General features: G+C 45.4%; 2 protein-coding genes across 7 annotated transcripts in view; both read left to right on the top strand.

Moving 5' to 3' along the window:
• LOC142896424 (DENN domain-containing protein 2A) overlaps nucleotides 1-19,733 on the top strand; it is a 37,168-nt gene extending 17,435 nt beyond the window's left edge. For 2 of the 4 annotated variants that reach the window (XM_076038073.1, XM_076038074.1), the window contains 19 exons: nucleotides 1,420-1,506; nucleotides 3,648-4,652; nucleotides 6,368-6,495; nucleotides 9,868-9,980; nucleotides 10,078-10,272; nucleotides 10,462-10,555; nucleotides 10,876-10,926; nucleotides 11,133-11,320; nucleotides 11,469-11,578; nucleotides 11,902-11,971; nucleotides 12,153-12,230; nucleotides 13,216-13,356; nucleotides 13,472-13,620; nucleotides 15,785-15,962; nucleotides 16,058-16,099; nucleotides 16,204-16,309; nucleotides 16,766-17,080; nucleotides 18,447-18,533; nucleotides 18,846-19,733. In XM_076038073.1, the coding sequence (XP_075894188.1) occupies nucleotides 1,421-1,506; nucleotides 3,648-4,652; nucleotides 6,368-6,495; nucleotides 9,868-9,980; nucleotides 10,078-10,272; nucleotides 10,462-10,555; nucleotides 10,876-10,926; nucleotides 11,133-11,320; nucleotides 11,469-11,578; nucleotides 11,902-11,971; nucleotides 12,153-12,230; nucleotides 13,216-13,356; nucleotides 13,472-13,620; nucleotides 15,785-15,962; nucleotides 16,058-16,099; nucleotides 16,204-16,309; nucleotides 16,766-17,080; nucleotides 18,447-18,533; nucleotides 18,846-18,877 (3,168 nt within the window). In that variant the 5' untranslated portion in view covers nucleotide 1,420 and the 3' untranslated portion in view covers nucleotides 18,878-19,733. Of the gene's footprint in view, nucleotides 1-1,419; nucleotides 1,561-3,647; nucleotides 4,653-6,367; nucleotides 6,496-9,867; nucleotides 9,981-10,077; nucleotides 10,273-10,461; nucleotides 10,556-10,875; nucleotides 10,927-11,132; nucleotides 11,321-11,468; nucleotides 11,579-11,901; nucleotides 11,972-12,152; nucleotides 12,231-13,215; nucleotides 13,357-13,471; nucleotides 13,621-15,784; nucleotides 15,963-16,057; nucleotides 16,100-16,203; nucleotides 16,310-16,765; nucleotides 17,081-18,446; nucleotides 18,534-18,845 lie in introns of those variants that run through there. The other 2 variants (XM_076038076.1, XM_076038077.1) reach the window with 2 other exon arrangements.
• A 2,730-nt stretch (nucleotides 19,734-22,463) lies between these two features.
• Nucleotides 22,464-24,846, top strand: part of tead4 (TEA domain transcription factor 4) — a 31,174-nt gene continuing 28,791 nt past the window's right edge. For all 3 annotated transcript variants that reach the window (XM_076038037.1, XM_076038036.1, XM_076038035.1), the window contains exon 1: nucleotides 22,464-22,609. The gene's annotated coding sequence lies outside the window, so the exon portion shown is untranslated. The remainder of the gene's footprint in view (nucleotides 22,610-24,846) is intronic.

The following is a 24,846-nucleotide window of genomic DNA, read 5'->3' as shown; positions in this document are numbered from 1 at the left end:
GGACTCTCTTCTGCGTTCAGCCGCTCGGCCTCCTAACAAATGAAGTGAGACAGCTTAAAAACACAGTGCAAAGCTACACTTTTTTTTTTTTATTATTCTTTCTAATATCCACTTTCCTCTCTTGAGTCAGGACAGCCGTCCCCCTGCCCCCTGCTACCTCTCCTCCTCCTCCTCCCTTTTATTCATATCTGCTCTCACCCCCGAGTTTCGAGGAGCGACCCGGGATCAGAATCCACTTTCTCGACTCGGTGGGGCTCCGTGTGCATTCTTAACATCTGGCCTCTTTCCATGCGGCGTTTCTGCTCTTTTGTTTCTGCTTTGCATTCTGGCAGAGGGAGGCGGGGTGTGGGGGGGATCAGGAATAGTGGGAGGGGGAGAGGAGGGAAAGAAAAAATATGGATGTTTCCCCTCAAACACGTGACTTCTTCTGGGCTCACAGATGAAAATGATTTGCTCCCTACAGCAGGACGGTGGATGGCTGAACCTAAAACCTCCTCCGACCCTCTGTAGGTGGTGGAGGGCGGGGAGGGGGTGAGAAGCGGTGGGGAGAGACCCTGGGCCAACTGAGTTGAGCTTCTAAGCAAAGCTATGAGTTAAGGCGCTGGTTTGTGTTTACGAGACAGCGTGGCATTCCTCGTAATTGAGATTCATTTTATTTGTTCGTTTTTATTTCAAGGCTGGAATCTTTCCATCACAGCCAGAGGGCCAACCGCGTTGTTAGCTCGGTGAAGAGCTGAGCTGTTTGGCTGCATTTTCTTTATTTTATGTGATCTACTCAAGTTGTGGCTTTTTGCCACTGTCTTGCCTCTCTGCCAGTTGGGACAACAATTTGAGGAATTTGGATGAATTACTCACATTCCTGGAGCAGTCCCGGGGGGGGATAGGAGATGGATAATGCAAGTTTATTGCCGCAGGTTTTGGCTGGGGAACGTTTAACAGCCCAGAGATCCCCTCAAGTGTCCGTCTCAGTTTGGCAGGATATGTATGTAGAAATATGTCTGTCAAGGCAGTTAATAATATCAGTTTACCCTAAAAGCCTTGTGGGTGTGTGTGTTATGGAAGAAATCATCAAAATTGAAAAGAAAATCATATCTCAGTGGGCTAATGTTGTGCAACTTGGCTTAAGAATGATTGCCACAGATGTAAAACCGGATTAACTTATTGTGGTAGTTTACATTAATGTGGAGAAGCTAGAAACAGAGTTAAAGACTGCTTTTTGGTTGTTAGAGAATTTTGGTAAAATGAAAAAGGTAAATTTCATTATTAAATGAATGAAATGATAATCAACCTATAGTTTACTATCACTGTAACATTTTGATTTACGCATGCTTCTTGTCTTTGTCAACTTTACCCTGACCACCTCAACTGATGCGCGTTCCATTGTACAAACAGGCTGTCTTCTCTTGTGTGTCTGTGCAGGATGCCAGCTGCTAGCACCATGACCGGTGGGAGGGCCCTGCTGCTCTGTACCAACACTGACAACTGTACCTACCAATCAGTCAGCGGGTAGGTGCCTCAACAAAGTCTTCAGCCAGTTGCGTCTTCGAGGGGGGATTTTAGGTGATAAGTTATCCATGCCTCCGAAACACAAGATTAGTCAGAGGAAACGTGCGGTCCAGTGGTTCTCAGCTGGTCGAGTTGAAGGACCCATATTTTTTTTCCTCATCATGAAGTTGTGACCCAAACTTATTCCACAGCACTCAAATTTATTCCACAAAAATAAAAACACTGGCCCACTTTCTATCATGTCTAGTCAATAAGTTATTGAAATGATTGAATTGAACTGAACAATTGAACAATGGCAGGGCAGAGTCGACCATCTGGACACTGTCACTGCCCCTCCTGCTGGCACTGTCTGGTGCGAGGCACGATTAGGTCAGCATGATTAGGGCTGACACGCGGCATCTTGGTCAGCTTCCTTTTGGCTCTGTTTGAGCCAGGCACCAAAATCTACAAACTGCCCACTGAAAAATCTCAGAATTTAAAACAAAAAAAACAAAAAAAAGAAAGAAAAGAATTGCAGGAAGCGATCAGTTGTTGGAGTGTTGAGTGGATGGGCGTCTGCACTAATTAGAAACCTGGAGCTGTTGCTACCTGATTCAGCTGGAGCTAGAAGTGTTCTGATTGGTCCACAGTGACCTGTCCAAAGTCTTACTGCGTGATATCTACAAGATGGATGTGTGGAACAAATCCGGTGTGTTTCTGAGACGTTCCATCTGTCAGTCTAGCCTCTGTTAGCTCACTTGCTGGGAGATGCTATTGTGTCCTCGCCCTCGTACACCCCGAGTGGCCCTCTGAGTCCGTCACTCCCTTAATCGCATGCACATGTTGTTTCTGATGGTGGAATCGCTTTATTCATTTCCTTCTGCGCTTCCTTCCTCCATCTCCCTCAATCCCTCCATCCCCCCACCTCTTGTTTACCCTCTCCTTTCCTTATCCAGCTTTTCTATTTGACCCACTTTGTACCCCTCCATTGTTGCTTCATGCTTCATGAAATCTAATTGCTCCAACAGAAACATTCAAAAGAAAGAGGGAGCGCAAGAGAGAGAGAGAGGGAGGGGGAGAGGGAGAGAGAGAGGGAGAGAGGGAGAGAGGGAGAGAGAGAGAGAGAGAGAGAGAAATGGAGGGTACAGGGGTCCCGGAATTTGGTTTGGTTTATTTGCTGGTCGCAGAAACTATTTTTTAAGAATCAGCAATCTCCCAGACAAAACCTCCTCTGGACTGCATGACTAATGTTTTTTGTTTTTGTCTTTTTTACTCGCAGCAATGTCATCTCAAGTTGCCCAGTGAAAACGTGTTTCCTGTGTTTGTTGTAAATTCAATCATTTGATGAATGGCCTTTGAGCCAAAGAGAGAGAGTTTTTCTTTAGCTCGGCAAAAATAAAGAATAAATACACGTCTACACTCTGGCCTCTCCTTGCCGCCTTGTGTGCTTTCGTCTTTGTCGCAGGGTTGTTTTGGGTGTGCATGTGTGTGTGTGTATACTTTGTAAACTTTGACCTGCAAACCCAGAGTTCAAGCAGTCATGACCCAGTAATCTTGAAGCAGACAGATAGAGGCACCAGACAGACGGCTTAGCACTTTTAACAAGAAACTTTTTTTGTATTTTCTCATTTTTTTGGGCCAGCATTGGGGGCAGAAATGCTATTTTATGTCCATTGAAACTCACAATTTTACTTTCTACTTTCTAAATCATAATATGTGCAGTTCAATGTAGTGAACATCAGATCATAGCATTTTCAGATTGTTCATCCCAGAATCCAATGTGACAGTCTTCGATGAGTAATTATACACAGAATTCTACAGCTCCACAGAAAACAGCATATTTAGCCCTCTGTTTACAACCTCCTGCAAAAGAGTTTATGCATCCAGCTAAACGATGCATGTCAGGACCCACTATGTGTTTTGGAAGGGGACAAAAAACAAAGTGGTCTCAGAGGGCAGAGCAAACATCTGGCAGCAACATCTGTCGTCATTGAGGTATCAATGCCCTGCATGACATCATGAGAGGGGCACAATCAAAAGGCATAGAGGACGAGCATGGAGATGTTCATTGACAAATTTGAGCATGTTTTCTCCAATATAGAGTTCACCATATCATCATCTGTTGTTCATTTTATCCGCTGTCCCCCCCCACCCCCCTCCAGGCTGCAGTGCTGCGGCTTAAAGGCTGTGGACACTCTGTCGTCTGCGGTGCCTCAGCGCCAAGAGGTGTGTGGCTCAGCAAGGGACGGAGGCAGGAAGGACGCAGAGCGCCCCCCCTCGCCGCTGCTTAGCCCCGGACCTGCCGCCATGTTGGCTCACCGCAGAGCCTCGGCCAACCTGGAGCCGTGCAATCCCAACGCCGACAATGGCCTGTGTGGCAAGCTGAACCACAACAAGGGCCAGGCCGGGCCGGTCAAAAGTGCCAGCATTCGGGACAAGATCTCCCAGTGGGAGGGCAAGAAGGAGCCCAGTCCGCCCATTTCGACGGCAAAGGACGACGAGACAGTGAGGAAAAAAGAGCACAAACCCTGCGAGGTCCAGAGGACAGACAGCAAGAGGTTCGTCAGCTGGGAGAGACAAGACTCGGGGAAGGAGAATGTTGGGAAGCATGCCGATTCCAAGGCAAAATCTCCTGAAGGGCTGACGTCAAACAAGGACAAAGAGGTCATTGTTGAGTGGAGGTCACGGCCGGCCAGGCCGGCGGAACCTCCACAGGAGAGAGACAAGAAGAGTGTTTTGACTCACGTGAAGAAACTGGAGAGGGCGACCAAGGAGGCTCCTGATAGACCCTCGCTGGCCTTTCCCGGGAATTACTTCTGCCCGCCGTCCAAGGAGGAGCTGGAGGAGTCGGAGAAGAAGGCCAATGAGCCCATCTTTGGGACTTTCGATAAGATCCAGCGTGGAGGCTCGTGGCGGAGGAGGAAGGGCGATCCTGAGAACGTGTACAACGAGCCGGGTGCTCCCTCCATAAACCCGCTGCCCAAACCTCAGAGGACCTTCCAGCACCACACGCCCCCCAGCACCCCAACCTCAGGGCCGGGCTCAGGCAAGGGCCGCAGGAACCTCCCACCTCTGCCCTCCATTCCTCCCCCACCCCTGCCCACTTGCCCCCCACCTGGAGTCTGTAGGAGGCCCTGGACGGACAGGCCACGGGAAAATAAGAACAGGTAAGGACGGGCGTGCGCACACACACGCACACACACACACACACACACACTAGGGCAAAGGTTGGCAAACTTTTTGACTGGTGGGCCACAATGGGTTTTAAAATGTGACAGAGGGGCTGGAGCAGGAGCAGATGGATGAAATGTTTTTGTGACACACCTCATAGGAGGAAAAAAACATCATTTGTATATATATAGAAAACGTGCTTTAATGTCAATTGAAAATGAAACAAGCAAAGTTACAACTTTAGGTCTTTATTGAAATTGCTATTAAAACACTGAAAAAAAAGGATGACATACAGATATTTTATGACTCGCTTTTAATATCATTTTTTCAAGTTGGGTGGGCTGGATTATAAAGCTTAATGGGCCGCATACGGACCCCGGGCCATAGTTTGCCCATGCCTGCACTAGGGTGAGTTTACTTTGGTCTGATTTATTAGTTCTGCAAAACTTTAAGTTCAAGCATGGTGCTGCAGGAAATGGGGAAAAAAAGGTACTGGCACTGGACTTATCGTTAGGTTACGTTATCATGACATAATAGTGGAAATCAAATATGTGAATACGCAACCGCTTGAGGCAAATTGTCACGCTCAGCATCGACCCAGAATTTCCCAGGACTGCTGGAAACATTCGGAGATCACGGGCCGACCGACATTCATGTAACGTGGCTGAAGGTGTCGCCGACTTTGTCTTCTCCAAAAGCTCTCAGCAACTCCACAGCTCCTGCAGCACCAGTGTGTCGTTTAAGATCCAACTCGCGCAAAACCAGCAACGTCTCCCACACATCCTGTAGCCCCTCCCCCTTCTCACCACCCTCATCACACGGTAAACAACCTCCTCACATCTGTTGCATATCAGAACCATCGCTGACATCATCCCGTCTCCAAAATATCCAGAGAGTGAGCTCACCGCTCAGGATGTGTGGAATTCAGACGAGGAGCCGATTCACTCGAATGCTCCACCGACAGACGGCCGGGTTGAGAGTAGGGAGGTGGGGGGTGACTCATTAGGGTCATCCATCCATTCACCGGAATCTCTACCAGGGCGAAGGTGTTCAGGGAAATTAAGCAGTTGCAGAGAGCGTCTGAAAATGTGAAAAAGAGACACTGTCCGCCTCTCGGATGGTCCCAATCAAACCGATCTCTTCGGGCTCATCGACAAAAAAAAAAGGAGTGAACTGCACTGCAATCTAATGTTTCTCCGGCCGTCTGAATTCTTGTTGGCGCTTGTCTTGATTCTGTTGCATTCCATTCCATATGTGGAGGCCATGCTCCGCTCCGGTGTGTGAAGCACAGGCTTTTGTTGGGCTTTATGCGTTGCTCGTGCTGCCTGTTAAATCAGAGGTGCCATGATTGAAGACCGGGCGACCTGAGAGGTGGAGCTGGTTGTCCCAGGATGTAGCCTGTACCGTCTGCAACATGCACTGCAGCCACGTCTGCCTGCGTGTAACTGGGCTTTAGTCTTGGACAGGGTCCGGTGCACAGATGTGCGACGTTCACATGTGGCAGAGTCACAAACCATCCCAGGACTGGATTTCCCCAGTTTGCAGCGATTCTGAAAAAAAAAAAAAAAAAAAGTATCCGCGTGACTGCACCTTCGTGCAGAGGAAGCTCTGAAAAAAAGCCAAACTAATACAAAAAGAAAAAAATCCTTCTTGGTTTTTTGTTTCTTTTGTGTTTTTCATCTGTGACATCTGTACTGCTCTTGTCCACCAGGAAGTCGTATGAGTTTGAGGATCTGCTCCAGTCATCCTCGGAGGGCTGCAGGGTGGACTGGTACGCTCAGTCCAGACTGGGCCTGGCACGCACTTTATCGGAGGAGAATGTCTACGAGGACATCATAGGTAAAACCACTGCATCATCTCTCTGAATGTGCGGTCTGCTGCTACACCAGGGGTGTGAAAACTCAAATACATCATGTGGGCTTACACACGGAATATGGAACAAGCAAAGCTATACAATCAACTTAAACTTAAAATTGCACAAATGCAAACTCGAATTTCAAATTAAATATTTTCAAAATAAATAAAATGTAAATAATAATCGCATGGCTCTTTTTTATTTGCAGTCTTCTGATTTAAATTTCAACAAAAGCTTTTTTCCACTGGCTAATAATACATTTAAAAATAAAATAGCAACAATGAACCAATTATAATGTCGTTCAATGAACGTCCTGTGCTGATTGATGCGCCAAAATACCAGCAAAGTATTCTGGGATTTGTAGTATTAGCGGTACCTGTGCTGTATAATAGCGGCGGGCCAGCTCGAGTAGTGATTTAGTATTACCTCGAGGGCCAAATATAATTACAGTGTGGGCCAAATTTGGCACACTGGTGGCCAGAAAAGGTGGCCAGAGTTTGACACCTATGTGCAAGAGAATAAAAGAAAGAAAAATCCTGGTTTAATTGGACGCTGCCATTTGTCCCAGTGTCTTGAGTCTGCACTGTGTGACCTCTCGTCTTCATCCCTCTTCATATCAACGCCAGTCACCGGGTTCAGTCGCAGAGGTGAGCGGGAGGCCAGCGCCCCCCCCTACTGAACGCTGAATCTGTTTTTACTGCTGCTCTTTTTAATTTAGACTCGCGCTGCTTTCCTTTTATTAAAAGAATCATAGGTAGGAACCTGACCCACCTCCTGTCCTTATTGTCTGCAGTGTTATGACAACCCCACTGAGGGCTCGTTTAATTTCACAGCATATCATGGTGCCGCTGTGCGAGGCCGCGCCTGAAGTTGGGCGTTGAGGGGGGTCACAGGGATTTCATACATCTGATTGCCAATCACTCCTGTGTGCTTTTCTCTTGCTTTTCTTCCCAGAGGTAAAGTCACAAAGATTTCTATAAAATTAATAAAATAAAAGTTTCAATGCACATACAACACAATGTCATCCCCACATCCACATATTTACATTACTATCAAATGTCCCATGTTGCACCCACGTTTAATAATATGTGTAAATAAAACCTTATACATCTCCAGAAAAACAACACATTTAGCCCTCTTTTTACAGCCTCATGCAAATAGGTGTATCTTACTGCTAAAATCAACACATTGTCTCACCTTCAACATGTCATGTCGGGAAGGGGCAAACACAAGACGACTGCCAGGCGGACTGTGAGGCTGTAGCTGGTTGGGTCTTTGTTGACCTCACAAAGGGTAGATTTCTACGACAGGATCTAGCACACGGAAGAGAACTAATTGAGGAACTTTTCTCATTTCTGTAGAGCTTGTTGTCAGGGTGGAGACTCTGTTTATCGGTGGAAAAAAATGCAGGTGGAGTGAACTTTGTGTAGTGTGGGCCTTTAGAAAAAAAAAAAAAAAAACCTCCATTGACAGTCATCCAGATAATGCGTCCTTCCTCGTTTCAGCCTCCTCGCTGATATCCACTGTCCACACATTATTAAGCCTAGGCGTGGTTGGGTTTGAAGTGGGAGGCAAATTTCACCAAGCGCAAGAACTCACATGTGTGCAGCGGACAGCTCACATAAACACACAGCAGGCACTGCTTATCAGCTCCCAATGTGGAAAACAGAGGCCGGGAGGATCCTCCATCTGGTGGATGGATTAAACTGAGGGGAGGACAGAGAGACAGACAGACAGACAGACAGATAGACAGAAAGACAGGGAAACTGAAAGGCAGCTTTTTGGAACAGGAAGGCTACTTCACCTCTTAGGGCCAGATTCACAAAGCCAGAAAATCAGTGTAAATTAGCGCCAAAAACAGTGCGTCCTATCCACAGAGAGGACCGAAACGTGAGAAGTGGTGGAAAATGCACCGAGTCGCAGGTAGCGGCAGGGCGGCGCCAGACTCATTTGAATGTATTTAAATTAGTCATAACGCGCGAAATGACTCCCCCTTCTATGCAAATATGCCTCAAACAGCGCCAGATCCACAAAGGGTTTGCGCTCACGCCTGCACGTACTTTGACAGACGTAAACAGCGCCAGCCAAAACCCGGCGCAGTTTCGTCGCCAGAGTTTCTGGCGTCAGAGCGACTCTCTCTGATGATGAGGTGTGTGTACATAGAAAGATATCATACACACACATCTTATCAAATACAAAATCAATATTTTTTATTTATTTATTCAATTGTTTATTAAGAACGCGAAACACTGATAAGTTACAAGTTCACTTACACTTGAAACCTGCACTTACTCGATCAGATCAACCACTAAACAGCTACAAATCACACTCATGTGAATAAAAACTGTTACTGTAAAATATATAACACAATATATGTAAATATACTGATACGCCTTGACTGCCTTCCTGACATGACTGCGGTCGTAATGCCCGGAGTGCACAGGAGTGCCTGAGTTTCTCTTTGTGCAATCAGACTAATTTAAAATCATTGGAAGGTTGGGGTTCGTTCTTGCCGCACAATCAACCACACTCGTATTCATATTGTAACATTCCTGACGTGTGTTCAGTTTTCTGTGTTCCACTGTTTATTAAGATTTGTGTTGCTGTTAGTATGGGGGAACATTCCCTTTTAAGAGGACAACACAGACCCTGGAATGGTGTGTGTAGTGTGTGCAGGGCTGTGGGGATGTCTGGAGAGACGTGTGCGACTGTCTCTTTCTTGCCGTGAGTTTGGGAGAAAGCCAATGTGCATGTTATGAGACAACAACAGAAATAAAGTATTCCGTCAAAAATTCAACTTCTGGTGATTGAGGTGTGCATTGTTAAAATATCTGACAATCTATCGCGCGGTCAGGTTACTAGAGCGCAATTTGCACTTTTGACTCCTCAGGTGCCTCATTTCTGGGCGTTTTTGCGCCTGATTATCATTAGCGCTAAAACCTTTCTGGATACGATGCGAAGGTTGCCGAGATTACGGTCGCAAAGTCGCCGCAAAACAAGTCCCAATTTACCGCTGCGCTCCATTCTTTGTGGATCTGGCCCTTAGTATCTACAGGCGGCGACCAGAGGCCTGAGTTACTTTGAGCATTTATCTTTCACGTCTTATCAGAGTGAAACACAAGCAAAGGGAAACTCAACTCAGCCTCTGGTCGATCTCTGCAACATCTGCAGCACGACTCATATGGCAAAGCAAAGAGGACTGGCAGGAAACAAGCGCATGAGTTGTTTCTGCAGGAAAGTGTGTGTGTGTGTGTGTGTGTGTTCGTGTGTGTGTGAGCCTGTTGTTCAGTTAGGTTGACATTTGTGTGTTTGGGCTGACAAGAAGGTATTCTTTATTATTTTTCCTCTCCCTGAAGACCCTCCGTCCAAGGAGAACCCCTACGAGGACATCGAGCTGGAGAGAAGCTGCTTGGGAAGCAAATGCGTCTCGTCTTTCTCCTCCTCCCCCACACCTGACACACCCATAAAGGTAAGATTTTGAGTAATGGGTAATAAAATGGAACATGAAGGTAGGAGATTATTTTTGTTTTGTTTTTCCCCGACCTCTTACCTCTCTTACCTCTCAGCTCTCCTCCAGGCCGGGCTTCTTCAGGCAAACCTCAGAGCGGCGGAGCTTCAAGCTCCTGGACGTACGTAGGACCAAAGATGGCGGCGTGTCGTCTTCGTACAGGATCAGCCCACCGTCCACGCCCAGCAGCCCCGACGACACCCCCTGCCTGTCCGGAGATCCGTACAACCGCAGGCGGAGGAAAATCCCAAAGGTAAAGGGGTGCCCTGAGCGGCCTCGAAGGAAGATTTGGGGTCTAGCGTGTTGAAGTTCACAGAGTTGGATGTCTTGTGGGGGATGAGTGGACCGGGTCACCTGGTGTACCTGGACTGGGACATCTAAGGGCTGTGTTGAAAAAGGATTCTGTTTCAATGAGTTTTTTTTTCAATCCCCCTCACTGCAGATGGTGCTGAAAATCAATGGCATCTTTGAGGCTCGCAGAGGCAAGAAACGCATGAAGAGGGTGTCTCAGTCCACTGAGTCCAGCTCAGGCAGAGGTTGGCGTTCACATATTAAAGCAAAGGACCTCTAATTAAAAAAAGTGATTGACCTGTGATGGCCTTTCTTATTTTCCTCGCGTCATGTCACTTTTCACATTTCTCCACAAACTTTCAGCTCGTGCCTGTGCAGCTCCTGCAGTGGCTCAGCTATTCTTTCAAAATCTTCTCTGAAAGGCTGTTTACTTTCAATTTTTTGGGAAAGTCACAGACGCCATCAAAATGAACAATAACACAGCCAAAAAATGTGACATCATGTGCTCTGCGGTCTCTGTGATTATTGGTTCCCTATGCTAAGCCTGTCTTCTTCCCTCCCCCAGTGACGGATGAGAACAGTGAGTCAGAAAGTGACACGGAGGAGAAGCTGAAAGGTAGGAACAGCAAATAGACCCTTTAAGACTGACGGCCAAAAGCCAGATATATAAATTATTGAATGCAGACTTACATCTTTCTTTTTATCAGACGTAGGTTTTTCCTACCTTTTGACAGGAAGAAAGAACTATATCCATTTAAAACCAAAGACATAATGAACCCTATTGATCAGTCGTTGGCTGTATTCTTTCTTTCCGTCTTTCAGCACACAGCCAGCGGCTGGTGTCGGTCCAGTCCATGCTGAGGCAGACGGGGAGGTACTGCACCTTGGAGAGGGACTTGATGGATCTGCAGGAGAGGAAGCTCTTTGAGTATTTCATTGTAGTGGCGCTCCACAAGGCCAAGGCAGGAGTCCCGTACCTGCCGGAGGTCACGCAGCAGTTTCCTCTGAAGGTAAAAGTAAAAAGGGGTCAAAAATGCAGCAAAAATAATATATGTAGTCTCAGCTGAGAAAATGTGCAATTATTTTTACTACTTTGCTTTGGGATTGTGTTTGTGCTTGTGTTGATGTGCTTTTATCTCGCCATCCTTTCCCTTCCAGCTGGAGAGGAGCTTCAAGTTCATGCGCGAGGCCGAGGACCAGCTGAAGGTCATCCCCCAGTTCTGCTTTCCTGACGCCAAAGACTGGGCGCCGGTGGAGAACTTCCCCAGGTCAGTCCGCGCCCTGCTCTGCTGGGAGGGCTCTTAAGAAATGATGAAGTGAACCAGAGTGGAGGAATTTCCCGGCAGAGTGCTAACGGCTCGGCTGTTTTCCTCTCTAATAACCACTTGTTATGGGGGAGAGAAAAAAGGAAAATAAAGAAACCAAACCTCCATTGCAGTGACGGCCTCGTGTCTTGTAAAGACGACTGTTCCTCCTCTCAGCGTCAGCTGCCGCAGATTCTTAAAGGGAGGAGAGGAGGCGAACTGACCTCCTCCCACCTGGGTCCGGATGACGAGAACCCCACTCTTCTCTTTTCTTCTTCTCCCCACAGTGAGACGTTCTCATTTGTCCTGACTGGAGAGGATGGAAGCAGACGGTTTGGCTACTGCCGGCGGTTGCTGGTATGCACTCATAATGTTATCATCACCTTGCTACGACCTTGCTCTGCTCCGCTGCTGTAATCCCGAGGTTGCGCTCGGATGAGCGGTCTTGTGACAATTCGTTGTTTTGATTCCCACTTATTTTTTTCCCTCTTTCCCTCTTTCCCTCTTTCTTTCTTACTTTCGTGCCCTCTCCTCACAGCCCAGCGGGAAAGGCCGTCGGCTGCCCGAGGTCTACTGCATCGTCAGCCGCCTAGGCTGCTTCGATCTTTTCTCCAAGGTAGGGGAAAAAACCACATAAATACAAGAGTGGCCTCAATAAAAAAACAAAGAAATTAATGAGAAAAAGTACACAGTAGCCCTACCCTCGCCACCCACAGGGCTCCACCCACCTTCCCATCCGGTCCGCTTCCCGCAGAGCCTCAACTTCTGGCTCCAGTACAGAGGAACATGTGAGCTGCAGCTGATGTGGTCGCTGCAGCGGTGAAGCAGCCGCAGAGTTATATCTGCACAGCTTGTGGAAGCCCCAAACTATGGGCGGGGGTTCCCAGAGATTTTGCTCGAGCGAAAAAGTGCATTCAGGGGTTGTTTGTAAATATACAAGCAGCATTTCAGCGGCGTGACAGCTTAATGCAATGCAGATGTGTTTTGTGCTGACCGTGGGGTCAAAACAGGCAACTTGGGTTTTTAGAAAGTCTGTCTAATTGTTCCAGCCACTGCGGTGCACCGTGGAAAGGCTGGATATGTTTGTGATGTAGGAACACGCTGTCTTTTTGACAGCGTGTTCCTGTGAACCTCACAAAGGAGTAATTTTCCTCTCTGCGTATTGATTCGGTCATGGTGGTCCTGAACTCTGACTGTTAGTGAAGCAAGAAGTCTAGATTCCTGGTTGAACAAAATAAAAGGGGGGAAAAATAGGGGGGAAGTAAATCTGGTATATCGCATATTTAAAATGTTGCAAATAGAACTGGACCCAACTGGTCTCACCACATTGAACAGAATGAATATCTTACTTGCTGCAACATGTCTTGTGACATGTTAGCAGCAACATGTCACAAGACATGTTGGACCAGTCAGTGTCCTTGAAAGAAAAAGAGGGGTGGCGTCTTTAATGGGGTGAAGTTGAATTCAGGATTATCTTTCATGTGTCTTTTGAGGTGCAAAACTGTAATTTGCAAAAGCAGAGAGAGGAACAGGATGACTCTGCAACTGTTTACTGTGAAGCTTAAACTTTATGTTGCTGGAACATGTGTCCTTGCCTCCAGATCCTGGACGAGGTGGAGAAGAGGAGGGCCATCTCTCCCGCCCTGGTGCAGCCTTTCATGAGGGGAATCATGGAAGCTCCCTTCCCGGCTCCAGGAAGGACCATCACTGTCAAAAACTTCCTCCCTGGCTCTGGGACAGAGGTGCGGAAGATCAAACTGTTCCCAGTCAGCCCCCTCTCCCCTCTCCCCTCTCCCCCTCCGCTCCACCGCACCCCCATCTCCCTTGGACACACGTCTCGTCACTGTCCTCCCGCAGGTGATCGAGTTGTGTCGGCCCTCCGATTCCCGTCTGGAACACGTGGACTTTGAATGTCTCTTCTCCTCCCTGAGTCTGCGTCTGCTCCTGCGGGTGTTTGCGTCTCTCCTCCTGGAGCGCAGGGTCATCTTCACTGCCGACAAGCTCAGGTTGGCTCCTGCTCTGATATTCTTACCAACCCGCTGGGAACGGATTGCTTGCGTCACCACTGGGGCCGAGTAGAGTTTATTTATGGTGTGATTGGAGGACATTTCAAACTGATGCTGAGGCGTAAAAGTGAGATAAATACAATAGATAGATAGATAGATAGATAGATAGATAGATAGATAGATAGATAGATACTGTATTGATCCTAAATTGGGAAACTACGCTGTAAAAACTACTAAAAACAATACAAAAAACAAACTAAGAGTTAAGGTGAATCTAAATAAAGCAAACAAACAAGCAAGATGTGTAAAAGAAGGAAAAAGGGTGTTTCAGATGGAGGTAGACAATGTGAGGAAACTTCCTGACTGAGCATGAAACAAAAAAACCAAGCCCATCTTCCGCCGACAAACCCATCAGGCATGCCAGAGAGAAAGCCCTACAGTAGCGGTGGGTCCATCAATAATAGTGATATTAATGTTGGTATCGGTATTGATTGATTTTAGTGTAATGACATTGATACTTTATATTTGTGTCAACAGTAGATGTTGCATTTGTACATATTGATTACAATGTTTAAACTACTACAGGGTTGACCAGCAAGTTTTTTTTTTTTTTTTGTTTTACCTCATTTCATGAGATGATTGTAACAATAATTCTGAACAGAAAAAAAAATAAATGGAGGACAAACAACTAGCTCTTTATAGAGACTTCTAAGACTTTGTGAAGACCTATGGGTGTGAAAGGCATTGAATGGCATGAACAAATGTCAATATCAATTGAACTAATTGATAACCCACAAGGGGGAAAGAAAATCACAAAACACTTTACGGTGGTGAAAATTCAATTAAAATTCAAATATAGCAATTTGACACATTCACCTTAATCAAAAGTAATGGTATTAGCGATACTGGCCTGTACTGAATTTATTTGGTATTGGATCAATACCAAATCTTGCAGTACCGCACGCCGCCACCCTGCAGCCTGCCTCCACAGTTAACACATGCACGCACAGCGGTGATGTCATCACGCCCACACAGGCCCCTTGAAAGCGTTCACGGTTTGTGAGACACCTGGGTTCGACATGTGGGCCGCCACTGCAGTTGTTTGTTGGAAAATTCCTGGCCACTAGTGTTGTTTATCTGAGGAGCTCAGACGCAGGTCCAAAACTCGCTGTCTCTATTCTGTAGTGGAAAGGCGGCCTCATCAATCATCGTCGTTTTAATAAGTTAACCAGGAGCAGATGCGCAGCCGACTGGGAGACATTAGCGGGAGAGTGCGAGGTGAACATGCTGGTGTTGCAACACTGCGTCTCCAGATAGACACTTTGAAACTCTCCGCTGGTTAAACAACACATTTGTTGCAGAAAAGAGAAATTAACTTGTTGAATTGTGATCCAAACTGATGCGTGGAGGGTTTTTGTTTCTCTCCCTGAGGAGATGATAAGCACCCTCTTGTGGTGGAAACTACAAGCCACATGATTGGAGGGTCCCATATTTTCCCCATTTTCAGGCCTTTGTTTTTCAGCCTAGACTCAAGTGGAGCAGTTCAAGAGAATCTCTCGCCATTAAAATCTGCTGTAGGTCTCCAGGAAACATACGCATTTAGCCCGCTGTTTACAGCCTTCAGCAACAATACTGGGTTTTCGCCGCCTGCCAAAACTGATCCTTTTGAGGTCTCAGACCTCAGGGGGTTGCTTTGGCACCTTCAAAAACCCCTCATGACACTCCAAAAAGACTGATTTTCAGAACAGCGAGCAATTTTTGCTTCTTACCAAAGTCCAGCAAGAAGCAAAAACAGGAGAAGCTCCAAGGCACTCTCACAATTATGAGTAGTAAGAGTTATTATATGAGAGTGCCTTGGAGTTTCACCTTTTTTTGCTTTTTTGCTTTTTTTTTCCAGCAAGCACTCCTATATTAGCTTTTCTATGGACTTTTGTCATTTCTGTGGAGTTCACAGAAGGTTCTTTTTAATTAATTAATTGATTAATCAATGAATCAATTTTCGTACTATGGAATCTTTAAAGCTATTTTAAAGTGAATGGCTTTTCAAGTTAATATTCATGTGATCCTCTTCTTCCTCATCTTTTTTGTTGTGATTTTGATTTGTATATTATATTCTAATATCAAGCTTTTGTCTTAACTCCAATCCCCCCCGTCCTTCCAAAAGCACGCTCTCCCAGTGCTGCCATGCGGTGGTGGCGCTGCTCTACCCTTTCACCTGGCAGCACACCTACATCCCCGTGCTGCCACCCTCCATGCTGGACATTGTCTGCACCCCAACCCCCTTCATCGTGGGCCTCCTCTCCAGCTCCCTGCCTCGACTCAAGGAGCTGCCCATCGAAGAGGTCAGACACGTTTTGCGTCCGCGTCCACGCTGGTTCTCTCAGTGCTGAAAAAGCTCCAGGAAGTGACAACCCACCCCTGCTGCTTGTTCCTACAGGTGCTGGTGGTCGACCTGGGCAACAGCCGCTTCCTGCGACAGGTAACAGCCACACACAGCGAACTCAGCTTCATGGCTGCAGCAGGTCTGTTAATATGAAAGGAAGAACCGCGTTTTGATTATTTGCCTTCGCTCCCCCTTCGCAGCTGGATGACGAGGACTCCATCCTGCCACACAAGCTGCAGGCGGCCCTGGAGCATGTGCTAGACAAGAGGAAAGAGCTTGCCTGTGATAAAGGAGACCTGCCTAATGGTAGCTGTGCTGCTGTCATGCTTTTCACATTTTGTATGAAATTATATTTTTGATTTTGATTTGGTTTTGGAAACACACCTGTGATCTGATTCACAGAAGCTTTTCACTTCTGAATAGTATTTTATAGTCAATTTGTAATTTTTTAAATTCTCCCATACATATTGAATAGGAACCAGTGCAAAAATACATTTGAGATTTGAGGCACTAGAATATACCATATGTTAATGTGTGTTTTTTGTGTTATCTCATATTGCTCCATGGAATGGGTTAGAAAATCCTTTATTTCAAAGACTGTTTAGGTAGCATCTTTAGCATTTTGCCATTAAGGGAAAGCAAAGACAAAAAGGATGGAGCATTGTGGAAAGTTGGAGGACTTTGCACTGAGCATAGTTGGATTACTGACACTGATGAAGTCGGTGCGGTCCGTGCTACCCCAACCTTCTCTTCTCCATCCAGACTACAGCTCCCTCAGCACGGTGGTGTCCGAGGCCTTTGTGCGTTTCTTCGTGGAGATGGTCGGCCACTACTCCCTCTTCATGGGCGGAGCGGAGCGCGATGACGAGTCCGTCTCTTCCCCGACCCTCCCCAGCCCCCCCTCCTCCTCTTCCTCATCTTCCTCGGCCTCCCCGTCCCCCTCATCCTTCCAGCGCGAGGCCTTTCGCAAGGCCGTCACGTCCAAGAGCTTGAGGAGGTTTCTAGAGGTGTTCATGGAAACTCAGATGTTCACGGGCTTCATCCAGGAGAGGGAGCTGCGCAGACAGGGCCTCAAAGGTATTGGAGTCTTATTACTGGTGTCAACACAGAGTTATAGTGTTATTATTTTGTATATTTACACTGGCGGAGTGTCAGGGGGGGCTAAGGGGGTTGTTGCCCCTGGGCCCGGGACCCAATTGGGCCCGTCGCCGAGGCAGCAGGCTCCGCCGGGAAGTGAACCTGCCGTTCGTAGCAGCTATCTTAAATCTTCCCTGCCCTAACGCAACACATGCGCTGTGCTGTTGACGGTACCGGACAGTCAGTCACCCACCTTTTGGGGCCCCTGTAACCTATTGTTTTGGAGCCACTATCATGCTCGGGCCCTTGGAATCTTCCTAACTTTCCAACATATACGGCATACCAGGTAAAAACGTCATCGCTCGCCGTCCCTCGACACTGTCCGTCTGACGGACGAGATTAACGTCACTATTAATTGCCTTGCAACAGAACAGAGAACGGCATAAAAATGAGCGGGAGCAGTTATAGACATAAGTGGAGCGACAGAACGCAAAGAAAAAGAAAAAAGGGAGCAAGGAAAACCTAATTGCCCAAGCTTGACTCCTGTTTTGTTCGCCCTAATCCTCTTCCTGTAAAAGATGAACCTGACGGTGCTTGCAGCCATTCATTCCAGACCCCAACCCAACAGGATCATGGCATCATTACCTGCATCATGGTTAGAGGTTCCAACCGTCCTTTGAAATATAGAATTGTCCCGTATTTGACAAGGAAATTGTGTGTCCCATTTTGAATGGACAAGGGGTTTCTCTCATATTCTCTCTTGAACGTAACTTTATTTTCGATGAAAACTCAATTTCGTTTCCATAGAGTTTTCATACAAAACCGGAATCTGCGTAGCTGCAAACAATACCATTGCGCAAACCATTCACAACAACTGCGTCCGCGGCTCCTCTCGCTTATGAGGAGTGAGCTCTTGATCACTCTCAACATTAAGCAGTCATGTTCAGAGTTTTACTGTCATGTTCTGAATGAGAAACAGCTACTCAGTGCTACAAGAGCGGGAGTGAGAAGAAATACACCTGAAAAAGGAAGTAACACAGTGAAAAAAGGCACATGACCACACGACTTCATGTCAAAAAATTGACATGAAGTCGTTTGTGGTGGCACAAGCAGCATCACTATCCTGAGTTGTACCTATTATTTTTTTTTTAATTTGTATTAGCTTTATTATCTATTTCCTTTGTAAAAAGCAATCCATCATGCAATTTATTGATTGTTGTGTAAAAATATGTTTAATTAAAAGATTTTAATACAATTTAAACATTCAGCTTATTTCTAATGTCAATTGGTAACGAAGCAGTTCAAACTATGTGAACCATACCAAAATATATTCGTTCGATCGTTATACTGACTCCTTTATTTTCAGGTCTCTTTGAGGTGAGAGCACAAGAGTATCTGGACTCGCTGCCAGGGAGTGAACAACGTGGAGTCAACAAGTTCCTGAAGGGTCTAGGTGAGAGTGCACTTTGTGACATCACGGGGAGCAAGCATATGTATATATATATATATATATATATGTATATATATACATATATATACATATATATATATGTATATATATATATATATGTATATATATGTATATATATACATATATATACATATATATACATATATATATATATATATATATATATATACATATATACATAATCATCATTATTATTATCATTATTATTATTATTATTTGTAACACAAAAATTATACAGAGGAGTTTGTATTGAAAACTTCTTTTTTAATTGTTCTTCTTTTTGCTTTTCTTCAGGAAACAAAATGAAGTTCCTGTCAAAGAAATGATGCTGAGTTGTCACAATGCCATCTGTACCATCTGTGAAAGTTGGATAAAGCAGCAAGATGTGTGTAGTTAAAAAAAACTAAAGAAAAGTCAGGATGTGGAACTGGCCCTATGGTGATGTGTCTTGACCAGAACCAGAAGGGAAAGTTTGGGATTCTCTCCCAGCTTCTTTATCAAGTCATTCCATTTGGTGTTGTGAAGGCTTGACTCCGCTTGGACCAAATCCCCACCTTCCACCAAAGTCTGTGGACTTCTTCCCAGGTGGTGATGTTTTACAGATGTCCTGCCTGCCGTGTGTGGTGTTCCAACACAGCACAGTGTCATTGTACTGGGGAACAGCGTACTACGTGTGTCTCTCTGATGGTCTGCACCTGTAAACCACCTGTAAAGCCTCGCTGAAGGCTTTGTTCTGTACAGAAACTCCTCAAACATTCCATGTGTGTTCCATAGAAGCTTTCCTGAAGGCTGTAGCACAACTTCTCTGCCAGCGGGAGGCTTTCTTTTTTTTTTTTTTTTTTTTTCCAATTAATTTATACGCTTTCGTAGAGAAACCTAATCACTTCACAGATTTCCTCCAAATGAATGCAAATTCTTTTTCAGTAGTTTGTAATGGGCTTTATTTAACTCATTCAAGTCCAGAGTCCTTGCTCTTTTTAAACCACTTGGTGTGAATGTGCCACTGTTTTCAATGGTTTCATTTTTAGAACCAAAACAAAATCAATTTAAATACATGTTCCATCTGTGTCAAAAGTTTGGATGAATGTGTTTTTTGTATCCGAGGCAAATCGGCATCAACGCCTTAAACTTTTCTGCGGAATAAAGTAAAGTCTCCAAAATAAAGTGATTTCAAACTTTAAACCAGTGAGACACATTATTTATTCACACATCCCAAAGCATTTAGAAAGGATTTGTATGTCTCAGCAATACTGTTGTGGGAATAGATTTGTTGTAGATGTAATAGTAAGTAAAAAATATACAGATAAAAGTAACAAATGGCGTGGTACACCTTTACTAAGATAAGATAAGATAATTCTTTATTAGTCCCACAATGGTGAAATTTCCAGCATTACAGCAGCAAAGTTGATAGCACTACACATTATAAACACTGTAAACAAGCAATATAGAAAGTGAAAATTGACATTTAAAATATTAACACATGAACAATTTAAAGTGTGTGTGCAGAGTGTGTGGTCTACTGGGGGCACTGCTTGTCGTAGAGTCTGACGGCAGCAGGAAGGAAGGACCTCCAACAGCGTTCCTTCACACACATTGGGTGAAGCAGTCTGTCACTGAAGAAGCTCTGCAGTGTAGTTAGAGTGTCCTGCATGGGCGGGGAGTCGCTGTCAATCATGGATGACGGCTTCGCCATCATCCTCCTCTCACCCACCTCCACTGAGTCAAGGGGATGTGCCAGGACGTCCTGATCAGTCTCTCAAGTCTCTTCCTATCAACTGTCGAGATGCTGCTCCCCCAGCAGACCACCCCATAAAAGTTGGCTGATGCCACCACGGTGTCATAAAAGGTCTTCAGGAGCCCCCCCCCCCCCCCCTTCCTAAAGACCTCAGTCTCCCGAGCAGTCTGCTCTGGCCTTTCTTGTAAAGTGCAGTTGTGTTGTGGGTCCAGTCCAGTTTATTGTTCAGGTGAACACCAAGGTATACTCACCACTTAAACTATTTTAGAGATTTATTATAATCCCTTTAAAACAAACAAAACAAAAAGTTGTGAAGAAATTTTGTTTTACTCCAGCTAGAAAAGGTGTCACATTTGCGATCTCTGGCAGGAGTCCCACTAAACTCCAGGGGGCGATGGAAATATACTCACACTCTATAAACAGAGAGCACAGCTTCCATTCTGCTCACCTTACGCTTTGTGGAATTGGATGGATTTCACAGTACATTTTTGCAAATCTAAATTCATTCATTTATTACAATAAAGACAATTAAAAAAGAACAATCATTGATTAGTAAGGTCATTTCTAACCAAAGTGAAACCCAAAGGCTCAAGTTGTGAAATTGCCTTTTGAAATACCAACATTCTCCACCAGAGGGGTCTGTTACCCGTTCCATGATGTCCTCCATGGGTTTCCTCTCAGAGTCCAAAGTCCACAATCACATCTGAGACAATAAGGCCTCCTGGCCTTTAAGGACTTGCACAACGTGCCCTAGTCCAACAATATGACTGCTTGTGTGAGAACAAAAGCTCCAGCCAAAACTTAGACTGGAAACAAACACTGCTAAGACTGTTAAAGGGGGAGAAATCCACTCTTGCGCGACAAAAAAAAAAAAAAAAAAAAGGAAATAGAAAGTTTGCAGCCAGCGAACTACATTACATCACGTTTTGAGGATTGGGGTCGTACAACTCGCACCTATTATGGTGGCATGAGACCTGCGGAGAACTAAACATTACGAGTGACAGAAGTGCCATGGTAAATAAATAAACGTAAATCCAGATTTTATGATCATATAAAAATGACGCCTAGAAACAGTGTCTTGCACTTTACACGAGATGAGCTGCACGTTGTTTACAATAACTTCTGCATCAGTCAGTGTAAAACTAGCAATCAAGTGGTAGACACAGGCTGGGGAAGAGCTCCATTTATGGCACAGATTAAATCATCAGGGAAAGAAGTAAACGCTTCATAAACTCGAGAAGTATATTGATATTAGAGATTAGTCAACACAAGTCTGAAAGCACACGTAACACATTGTTCCCAAATGTTGTTTGTTATTTTAACAGCAATTGGGGTTTTCTTAAAATCTTTGACCCATATAAGATGTTAATATTTTCATTCCTGGACTCCAGTGAAGGTGCCTCACAGTGGTAATTATTATCAATCGAACTCTAAAGATGTCCTGAAAGCAACACAGGCGGGATGTGAAGATGAAAGAGTCGCGACCTGAGTTCACTGCAGTTCACTCAATGCTTTTTTATTTGTTTAAATATCTTTGGATATTGCAAAAACATTGCTGTTTTTTTTGTTTTGTTTTTTTAAGCTTCCTGCTAAAACTGATGGGGCTGGTATAAAACCCTCATTTCCCTTTGTGACATCACAAATATTAGCATGAATATTAAATAGTTATAACGAATAATAATAAGTAATAATCACTGTGGGGTCTTTAAAAGCCTGCCCTTCTTTATCATTATTATTATTATTATTATTATTATTATTATTATTATTATTATTATTATCATTATATTCCTGGTGATATTTCCTGGAACCCCTCTTACTCCCCACCCCTTTCCTCTCGCTCTCCTTTACTCTTGGACCCCTCACCCCCACCCCCCGCCCGCGCTCCTCCTGCTGCTGGTCATGACGCGCCGCTGACCTCCCTCCCTCCCTCCCTCCCCCCTCCGTCTCCTCACCTCCCCTCGCCGCTCGCTCCTTTTTCTCGGGCTTTTTCCAGGCTTCATGTCATACCACGGCCAATTCCTGGAATTCCTGCCCTCCTCTCGCTTCAAGCTGGCGGCTTCGGGAAGGAGACGCGGCAGCAGCAAAACAAATAGGAAAAACTGAGTGACAGTCGAAGCCGGCAGAGAAACATTACTCTTTAAAAAAAAAAAAAAAAAAAAAAAGAAGAAGAAGAAGAAGAAGAAGAAGAAGGAAAGAAAGACAAAAGAGAAAGAAAATCCTTCTTCTTCTTCTTCTTCTTCTTCTTCTTCTTCTTCTTCTTCTTCTTCTAAACAAAATTATTCCACCTGCCCGCCCGCCTGTCAGCCTACCGGAGTCCCACCAGGTGAGCAATTTTAAACGTTTCTTGCGCTTTCATTTTTTAAATCACGCGAACTCACCTGCCGTAAACTTTTCCTCCGCTGCGGGATGTTTGAAAGTCGTCGCTGTTTCTGCGCCGCCGTCGCTCCCGTTCGAGCCAACATTCCTCAAATATCCCACATTTCTCCTGCATTTTTACACCCCCCGCCTTTCTTTTTGATTCCAGCGCTGCTGCTGCTCTCTCTCTCCTCTCTTTCTCTCTCTCTCTCTCCTCTCTTTCTCTCCCTCTGTGTGTGTGTGTGTGTGTGTGTGTGTGTGTGTGTGTGTGTACGCGCGCGCGCGCGCGTGGTTTGTAAACTTCCTGTGTGATTCAGTCGGAACTTTACTGTTTGTTTGTGTGCGTGTGTGTGTGTGTGTGTGTGTGTGTGTGTGTGTGTGTGTGTGTCGGGGATGACGTCACACCTGAGCGGTCAAACATTAGCCGCACGTCTGGGCTAAAGTTTGACAGCACCGAACAGAGACATTATTAAAGTGTTTACACATTAACCCGCGATTTTAATCCAGCTCCCTCTCCCCTCCCCAACCGCCCCGCTGCCACCAGCACACCAGCAGTAGCCGGACGCGCTCTTTAAATGGCTAATTAAAACACCTGCGTGCGTTCCAAATGGCGCGTCCTGCTGGCCGCGTGGGCCACGCGTGCGCCGATCGAGAGCGGTTAATTAGCGCGAATCCACATGAACGAGCTTCTGTTTGACGGAAGGGTTTGTTGCCTCGCTGCGTCGTCTGTGAAGTTCACTTGCGGGCAATTCAAAGCCAATGATTTCAGGGCTTTTAAAAAAAATAAATAAAGTTGTATAATGAGACAGTAACTACAGTAACTGTCTGTCATAAGCTGCGATCATTTCAAAAGGCTCTTGTTGGTCATATTCAGCAGGGAAACATTCACAAGTTTTGGACGTTTTGAGAGTTAAATGTTGACTTTTTTTTGGGGGGGGGGGCTTTTTGCTGGTTGGAAAGACTGGACAGTGGCAGAGTGAAGTGGAGTGTAGTGACTGGGCCAGCAGCCATGGGTTATTAGGAGCAGAATTGTTTGTCTATTTGTTGTGTATAAGTACATATGATACAAAGCAGTGCTGTTTTTGCATTAGTCGCTAAAGAAAAAAAATCTTTGTGCCTGTCTCATGAAATGATGGGGAAGTGGTCAGGCATTTTTTTTATTTTTTTTTTAAATCTTAAACATGCAAAGACTCCTCATTAACAGGGTATTTTGTATTGTAGTCCAAGCAGAAGAAAACCCTTTAGACATTTGCACCTGGTAACCGCTGCATTTTATTGTTGTGTTTAATGTGGACAGTCATTTGCATGGATGTATCTCGTCTCTCACTGTGCTTGGTTATGTATTCAGATTTTTGTCCAAAGTTTTATTTCATTTTATTTTCAAACTCTGTGTTGATCCTGTGCACTTAACAGCACAGTTGCTTGTATTGAGCCACAGTGGAAGGAGCTTGTGTGCACAGCTTGTGTCCATAAGGAGAGCAGGAAGCCAGAAACCTTTGTGAGGAAAAATATAAAACTACTCTTGTATCCTGTATGGCAGTCAGTCAGTCAGTAATGGAAGGCAACGGGAGGAGTCTGGATGATATTTAGTTGAAAAAACAAAAAAACAAAGATCAAAATATCATTATTTTCATTAAGCACTGCTGTCTGTATTATTAGTGTGTTGGACACACGCTGCCATTTACACACACCAGGCCAGAAACCTCTCATTACATCCAGCCTGGACAACTGCACAGCGTGGATGTGATCAGTTTAGATTATGGTTTAAGATGGATGGCTATCTAGCTTGCTGTGTGTGTGTGTGTGTGTGTGTGTGTGTGTGTGTGTGTGTGTGTGTGTGTGTGTGTGTTTGTGTTTGTGCGCTAACTTGCAGCAGAGGGCAGCTGAGAGGAGTGTTTTCCAGTGGGGCAACAGGTGGGATGGAACTGGCTTCACTGTGTAGTAGCACCTGTCTGACCCCCACACACACGCCTAAAGTTTGTGCCACAAGCAGATGGCGTTGAGTTTGTTGTAGGTTCCTGGTCTCTCTGGGTTCCCAAGCCTGCAGCAGACTGAATGATATGGTGAAGTTGCGCTGTACAGTTGCATTGTTTTGCGCTCGGTAGGATGCGTGCGTGGGGTCGAAGTGTGGGTGGACATGACCGGAGCCTAGAGGTGTGTGTGTGTGTGTGTGTGTGTGTGTGTGTGTGTGTGTGTGTGTGTGTG

Source organism: Nelusetta ayraudi, unplaced genomic scaffold (assembly GCF_046127955.1).
Source record: "Nelusetta ayraudi isolate G7.1 ecotype Tasmania unplaced genomic scaffold, CSIRO-AGI_Nayr_v1 ptg000053l, whole genome shotgun sequence".
NCBI lineage: Eukaryota > Metazoa > Chordata > Actinopteri > Tetraodontiformes > Monacanthidae > Nelusetta > Nelusetta ayraudi.
Note: the sequence above shows the minus strand (reverse complement) of the source record. Positions and strands in the feature narration are given on the sequence as shown.